General features: G+C 36.3%; 1 protein-coding gene across 2 annotated transcripts in view; it reads left to right on the top strand.

Moving 5' to 3' along the window:
• The window catches only part of ATF1 (activating transcription factor 1), a 50,463-nt gene that overhangs the window by 23,097 nt on the left and 19,061 nt on the right, over positions 1-8,305 (top strand). Inside the window, exons 3-4 of one of the 2 annotated variants that reach the window (XM_008568976.1) lie at positions 666-785; positions 3,147-3,247. In XM_008568976.1, the coding sequence (XP_008567198.1) occupies positions 666-785; positions 3,147-3,247 (221 nt within the window). The remainder of the gene's footprint in view (positions 1-665; positions 786-3,146; positions 3,248-8,305) is intronic. The other variant, XM_008568977.1, reaches the window with a different exon arrangement.

Consider the following 8,305-nt stretch of genomic DNA (forward strand, 5'->3'; position numbering starts at 1 on the left):
AAATTTTTTTTTTTTTTTTTTTTTTTTTTTTTTTTGCTATCCCATACGAGGTTGAACCCCAGGCCTTGGTATTATCAGCACTATGCTCTAACCAACTGAGCTAACAGGCCAGCTCAGAATAACATCTTCTAAATAGCCTCCATGATTTTTTTTTTTTCCTTTTTGTCTTTTTTACTGACCGGTAACAGGATCGCAAACCTCGGTGTTGTGCCCGCCCCGCGCTCAGCCAGTGAGCGGGAACCAGTCTCCACATGGGATCCGAACCCTCGGAGGGAGCGCCGCTGCGCTCCCAAGTGGCGCACTCTCCAGTGCGCCACCGGGCCGGCCCGATTTTTTTTTTTTTGCACAATCAATTTCTCTGCCTGAAATGCCTTCCAGTTCCCCTATGCACCCCAACCCCACACATGCAACCCTTGGGGAATTATCATTCAAGACCCAGAAAGCCTTTCTTTGTTCTCACAGTACAATACTTATTTCTTGTAATTAGTTTGTACTCTCAACCCCTAATTCAGTCTCTGGTCCATAGAAGGTACTTAATGATTGGTTAATAAATGTGATTAAATATAATCAACTCTGAAATGTGTTTTTCAGTGTTAAGAACTCAGCTATCTTATGTGTACAGGTACAATATATATTTTGTTAATTGAATTTTTATTTATTCTTAGATGTCATTAAGAGGATCTGCGCCAGTGACAATTGTACCTCTTCCTGGAGAGCAAGTACAGGTTCAGGGGGTCATCCAGACAGCTCAGTCTTCTGTAATTCACCCACCACACATGCAAACGGTACAGAAATTGAAAGACTTAGTGGTCGACAGTGGGGACTTTTATATCCTGAATCTTCAGACACACTGAAGTTTCTGTAGTTATAATATTATAAACCAAGATGATAAAGTTGTCTTAGAAATTAGACTGCAGACCAAATGAGGTAAATAGAAAAGTTTTAGAATTTCTAGTTCCATGTACATAATACCCAGTAAAAATAGACAATTTAGGGGGATGTTATTGCTTAGAATTTAAAGAAATGAAAGGCTTTCTTAAGGAAAAGAACCCTTTTATCCCAGTGGTATCCTTCATGAAAAGGAGAATTTTGAAGCAAGGGTAATGATGCAAGAGTCTTAGCAAAGTAAGAAAGTACCTACCTTGTGGCTTTATGGAGGTGAAATAAAAGAGTTCTCTCATAATAGAGGAAAGTTCTTGTTTGTATCTATCTACCTTCATATTAATACCTAACAACAGGAAAGAAAGAGCCATCCTGGTTTATTTTTCTTTTGTACTTTCTCCCCATTTTATCTTCCGGCTCCTGTGAGTCCCTGAACGCCTTTGGTCATCTCTCATTTTTAGAAGCAGCTGTCCTGGAAGAAAAGCTGTGTGCCTCATTTTTCCCTCCTGAATATATAGTGACTGGCAGTGCTCTCACCTTTGTAGCTGCATCTTTATGTGGTATTCCTATATGAAAGGTGGTGGCTGTGTGGATTTTCGAGTTTAATATGAAGATTTTACTCCTATTTGCTGGTGCTGCCATTAAAGAGAAATACTTGATCTTAGTTACAAGTAATCCCTTGGTTCTAGAAATCATTTTCTTACTTGAGTTCAATGGGAGGCTTTGGAGTAAACTTAGGGACAAACAGTGAAATAGATAAAGGTTTTGACTGGAAATGGAGTATCTATAATTCTTAAGGAAAAGATAGAAGTGACAGATTTTTCTTGTTTTTAATTGTTATTGTTACTATTATTATTTCTTAATTATTATTGTGTTATGACCAGTTCTTTGTTTTCTATCAACAGGTATAGATTTAATGTAAGATATAAGTAATTGTACACTAGAATTTACTTTTGAATGAGATGAAAGAATGTAAAACAAGTTTCTCTGAAAGTGTGATACTTAAGTCCAAATAGCTTAGGGGAAGGCTTTCTGTAGATAGTGACTAATGCAAAGAATTTACTTCTCATGTCCCTTTTAGAAGCCTGTTTGGATTATTTTATTTTTAAAAATGAAGGTGGGGCTAGCCTACTTCACTTGGTTAGACGTGGTGCGATAACACCAAGGTCAAGGGTTTGGATCGCTTTATGGCCAGCCACCAAAAAAACAAAACAAAACAAAAAAATCTTGGGAAATTAAATACATTTTAAAAATTCAAAATAGTTTTCTCAATTGTAGAATATTACAATAACTAAAAACTTGCATATTGTATTGATGTAGTTTTAAAGTATTTATTATTAATAATAGTTAACATTGATTGTGTGCATGTCATGTACAAAGTGCTTTACATGTAAAATGAGATAAAGCTGATTACTACAGATTTTAAAATTACATATATAAATATGCCCTTGCCAGTGACCTCCACCTTGCTAGATGTAATGGTCTGTTCTCAGTCCTTGTTTTACTTCACCTGTAAGCAGTATTTGACATGGTTGATAACTCTTTTCTCAATACACCATCTTCACTAGTTTTCCAGGGACAGCTCACTCATTTGGTTCTTTTCCTTCCTCACTGGTGTTTCCTTTTCAGTCTCATTTGCTGGTTTCTCCTCTTCTTTCCAATCTCTTAATGTTAGAGTGTTCCTGGGTCTAGTCCTTGGTCCCCTTTTCTACATTTACCCCCTCAGTGAGCTTACCTAGTCTCAAGGCTTTAAGGAGTCTAAAGAGCTATGCCTCCTAAATTTATATATCTAGTCCAGACCTCTTCCCTGACCTGTAGGCTTATATACTTATCAGTCTCCTCAATGTCAGCAGTTGGATATCCAAAAGGCTTTTCAAACTTAGCATGTCCAAAATCCAAATCAGGTAGCATTAGTGATTTAAAAAAAAAAAAAAAAACCTTTCAGTAATGTGCATCAGTATAGAAATAGGGTAGAGATTGAGATCAGAGACTGGTCTTTTTAACTCTAGTAGAACAGTATTGCTTTATTTTGGGGATAGACTTTATTCTTAGCTCTGAGCTTGTTGTATTATATGTTCCTTTAGTTAGTTTGGACTCCTGGAATAAACTTTCTCCTTTCCTTTCGTCCCTTTCTTTTAGACCTTAGATTAAATGGGCAAATGAATTTGGGTGGAAAGAGACAGATCATTTTTTCTGATAGTAAAAAACTCAATTCTTTTCCCACCTGAATTGTTCATCATATTAAAACCAGGTCTATTTGTTAGGTATCATCTTTATCAGAAAGTGAGGAGTCACAGGACTCATCTGACAGCATAGGCTCCTCACAGAAAGCCCACGGGATCCTAGCACGGCGCCCATCTTATAGGTGAGTACTCTTGTATCAAACCCTGCATGTGTTATATTACCAAGTGAGTTCAAATTGTGCTGTGCAAAAGGAAACTAAAGAGGGAGCATGTATTTGTGTTTGTGTAAGAAGGGAAATGTTAAGAGAGGTAGATTGGAGCCAGATTATGAAGGGCCCAAGTTGCTGTGCTGAAGGAGAATTTAGATTTATTTTCTGGCAAAATACTAGATTTCCATATTAACTTTAGGGGATAGTTAACTCTAATTGTAATATGTGATTGTAATATGTAATTAACTCTAATTGTAATATGAAAGTGGGACCATAGACTTTAGGACTGGACTACTTTGTCTTCCCTTTCTTAGCTTTCTAAGTTTGAGCCTTTGTTCTGAACCCTGTGCATTTTCTTCTACATTCTGCATAACTCTTGTATATACTTCCTGGAAGCCTTCTCTGATTACCTCCTTCCCACTTCTCCAAAGCCAGGTTAGGTCTTTCTTCTATGGCATACTTTTACTGACTCCTGTTACAGTACTTATCTCATTTTATAGGAATTCCAGCTTATTTAAGGACTTGGCCCATGTATTATTTTTTGTGACTCGAGGGCCCAACAAAAAGTGACCATCCATAGTAGATGCTCAGTAATTACTTGTTGAATGGAGAGCTGGAAGTAGTACAACTAATTGATAGAAAGCCCTTGAAATAATCTGGGTGATTTCATATGGGTAGTGGGATATCTTTGGAGTGAGTGAATCTGAGAAACTTCTGGGGTAGAATTGACCAAACCTGGTGACTATATGGTAGGAAGAGAGGGAAACAGAAAATGATGAATGCATTAGGATTTTAGATGTTATAAGAAAACTATATATGTGGTATGGTCAATCCTGTCTAGTAGAACAAGTAGGAAAGACTTCATAGAGGATGTGACTTGTATCACTACCCATATATAATTTTTGTGAGACTGGGGCAGGAAGGAGTTTAGAATCCACAGATGAGGAACCCACTGACTGTACTTGGCTTACAAAGAACCCGGAAAAATCTCAACTTAACATGGTTGTCAGCAAATGCCCATATCTAGATGTTGGAATTGTGTGACAGACTTTAAAGGAGTTATTACTAAAACCTTTCATCAAGGATGGGTAAAATACTTTTGAAATGAATGGAAAGATATAAACTCTTAGCAAAAAAAAGAGGATATAAAATGAATCAAATAGAAATTTTAGAGCTGAGAAATACAGCAACAGAAATAAAAACTCACTGGTTCAAGAGGAGAATGGAGATAAGATAAACAGTTGGTCAACTTTGAACATTGCTCCATGGATATTATCCTATCTGAATGAGAGAGAAAGATGATTGGGAAAATTAGCTAATTCTCAGGGACCTTTGAGATAATACCAAAAGAGCTAACATTCCTGTCATTGGAGTCACAAAAGGAGAGGAAAAATGTTGCAGAAAGAATATTTGAAGAAATAATGGCTAAAAAAACCCCAAATTTGGTGAAAGACATAAACCTAAAGATTCAAAAAGCTCAGCAAAACTTGAACAGGATAAACATAAAGAAATCACTGCCCAGACATACGGTAATTGAACTGCTGAAAACTAAAGACAAAGAAAAATTCTGTGAGCAACCAGAGAAAAATGTCATAATACTTATAAGGGAATAATGTGAGTGACTACAGATTTCTCATCAGAGACAATGAACGCTTAGAAGAAAATGGAACAGCATTTTTAAAGTGTTGAAGGAGTTATCAATCTAGAATAATTTATCTAGTGCTGATATCCTTCAGAAATGGAAGTGAAATAAATATTCTCATGAAGGAAAATTAAGAGAAATAATTGCCAACAGACCTGCTGAGAAATAACTGCTAAGAAAGTTCTTAAGACAAAAAGAAACTTGGAAGGTTAGGAATGAATAACAGCAACAGAAAACCTGAGCATATATATTGGACAATTATATTGAGTTCTTTAAAATATGTTTGACGGTTGAAAACAAATTATGGTATTGTCTGATGAGGTTTTCAATATATGCAGAGGTAATAAATAAGACAACTTACAACATAAAGAGGAGGGGATAAAGAGATCTAATATGGTAGTAAGGTTTCTACATTCCACTTAAAGTGGTAAAATATTGGTTCTAAGTAGACTGAAAAGCAAGGTATTTACATTGTAACCCCTAGAGCAACTATTAAAAAAACGCAGAGATTTAGTCAAATACACAATAGATAAATTAAAATGTAATTCTGAAAAATCTTCAAATAACCCAAAAGAATGTGTAGGTGAAGACAAACAGAATGACAGAAAGCAAATAATAAAATGGTACATCAACTAATATCTATAATGATATTAAAAAGACATGGCTTAAGGGCCGGCCCATGGCTCACTTGGGAGAGTGTGGTGCTGATAACACCGAGGCCATGGGGTCAGATCCCTATATAGAGATGGCCAGTTAGCTCACTTGGGAGAGTGTGGTGCTGACAACAATTCAAGGGTTAAGATCCCCTTACTGGTCATCTTTAAAAAAAAAAAAAAAAAAGACATGGCTTTAATTCACCAATTAAAAGGCAGATTGTAAAACGATAGACCGATATCCCTCATGAGTATAGACACAAAAATCTTCAACAAAAGATTAGCAAACCGGGGCTGGCCAGTTAACTCAATTGATTAGAGCATGGTGCTGATAACACCAAGTTCCAGGGTTCTATCCCTGTACTAGCCAGCCTCCAAAAACCAAAACAAATATTAGCAAACCAAATCCAACAACATATAAAAGGTATACCATGACTATGTATGGTTTATCCCTGAAATGGAAGATTGGTTTAACAACTGAAAATCAATTAATGTACTACACAATATTAACAGAATAAAAACAAATATTTAGGTTTAAAGTTAAATTTATAAATTTAAATTATGCTTAGGTATAAATTTAATGAAAGCATCATAATACCTATACACTGAAAACTATAAAACCTTGTTGAAGGAAATTTAAAAAGATCTAAATATGCCATGTTCATTGATGGGAAGCATAAATATTGTTAAGACAAATAACCCAGTTAAGAAAATTTTTAAAATGAGTGAATGATTTGAATAAACATCTCTCCAAACAAGATATACAAATGAAAAAATGTTCAACATCATTAGATAAATGCAAATCAAAATCATGAGCTAACCATTTCAAACTGACTAGGATGACTAAAATAAAAAAAGACAAATAATAACAAGTGTTGGTGTGAATACAGAGAAATTAGAACCCTCATACATTGCTGGTGAGAATGTAAAATGAGGCAGCCGCTGTGGAAAAAAGTCTGGCAGTTCTTCAGAATGCTAAGTTAACATATGAACCACCACTTCCAATGTTAGTTATAAACTCAAGAGAAATAAAAATATACATCTACATAAAAACTTGTACATGAATGTTCATAGCAGCATTGTTCATAATAGCCAAAGAGCAGAAACAACCCAAATGCCCCTCAACCAATGAATGGATAAACAAAATGTGACAAACAGTTGACCTTTGAATGTGTGGGGGTTAGCAACACTGACCCCCCCACAGCGAAAATGAGAATCTGTATGTAATTTTTGACTCCTCCAAAACAACAATTTAACTACATTGTACACTTTCGCCCTGGGTTGTGCTGTACTGTGGCCCTGAGCACCGCATCATTACTTAAGTAGTTGCCTAACTACTTTACTAATAGCCTGTTGGTAGGGAGGCTACTTAACTGTTTGGTTAAGTATGTCATGTATTCATTTTCCAATATATCTGTTAAAAAAAATCCACATATAAGTGGACCAGCACAGTTCAAATCCATGTTGTTCAAGAGTTTGCTGTATTTATATAATGGAATATTATTTAGCAATAAAAAGCAACGAAATACTGATACATGCTACAACATGGATGAATCTTGAAAATACTAAGCTTAGTGAAAGAGGCTAGTAACAAAAAACTGCATATTGTATGATTCCATTTATATAAAATGTCCAAAATAGACAAATTTATAGGAACAAAGTAGATGAGTGGTTGCTTAGAGCTTGGAGTAGGGAAGAGAAAGATGGGGACTGATTGCTAATGGGTACTAGGTTTCTTTTAGGAGAACAAAAATGTTCTAAAATTAGATCATGGTGATGGCTGCACAACCCTGTGAATATACTAAAAATGTGAATCGTACACTTCAAATGAGTTCATTGTACGGTATATAAGTTATATCTTGAAGCTGTTTTTCCTTTTAAAAGTCAAAGATTATTAGAAGGGATTAAAAAATGACTCACTTCAAATACAATTATATAGGTAGGCTAAAGTAAAAAGATGGCTAGAGATATACCAAGAAAACACTAATGAAAAGAAAACTAAAGTGGCTGTCTTAATATCATACAAAAAGACTTCAGATCAAAGAAAACTATTAGTGATGAAAAGTGACATTGCATAATAAAAGTTCACCAAGAAGACATAACAATCTAAATGTGTATGTACCTAACAAAAGAGCTTCAAAATGCACGTATCAAAAATTAACAGAACTGAGGGCTGGCAGGTTAGCTCAGTTGGTTAGAGTGCAGTGTTATGGGCCGGCCCCATGGCGCACTCGGGAGAGTGCGGCGCTGGGAGCGCAGTGGCGCTCCCACCGCGGGTTCAGATCCTATATGGGGATGGCCGGTGCACTCACTGGCTGAGCACGGTGAGGTAGACACCAAGCCAAGGGTTGCGATCCCCTTACCGGTCACGAAAAAAGACAAAAAAAAAAAAAAAAGAGTGCAGTGTTATAACACCAAGGCCACAGATTCAGATGCCCCAACCAGCCAGCTGCCCCCAAAAAGAAAGAAATAAAAACTAACAGAACTGAAAATAGAAATAAATCCACAAGTAGCTGAAGACTTTTGTACACCTATCTCAGTATTCAGTAGAACTTGTAGTCAAAAAATCAGCAAGATTATAGAAGAACTTACCACCATCAGCAATCAGTGGGATCTAACGGACATTTTTAGAACACTTCACCCAACAGCTATAGAATGAACATTCTGGGCCGGCCCGGTGGCGCACTGGATAAGTGCGCCGCTTGGGAAGCACGGCGGCGCTCCCGCCCGAGGGTT

This window comes from Galeopterus variegatus, unplaced genomic scaffold (genome assembly GCF_000696425.1).
Source record: "Galeopterus variegatus unplaced genomic scaffold, G_variegatus-3.0.2 Scaffold455, whole genome shotgun sequence".
NCBI lineage: Eukaryota > Metazoa > Chordata > Mammalia > Dermoptera > Cynocephalidae > Galeopterus > Galeopterus variegatus.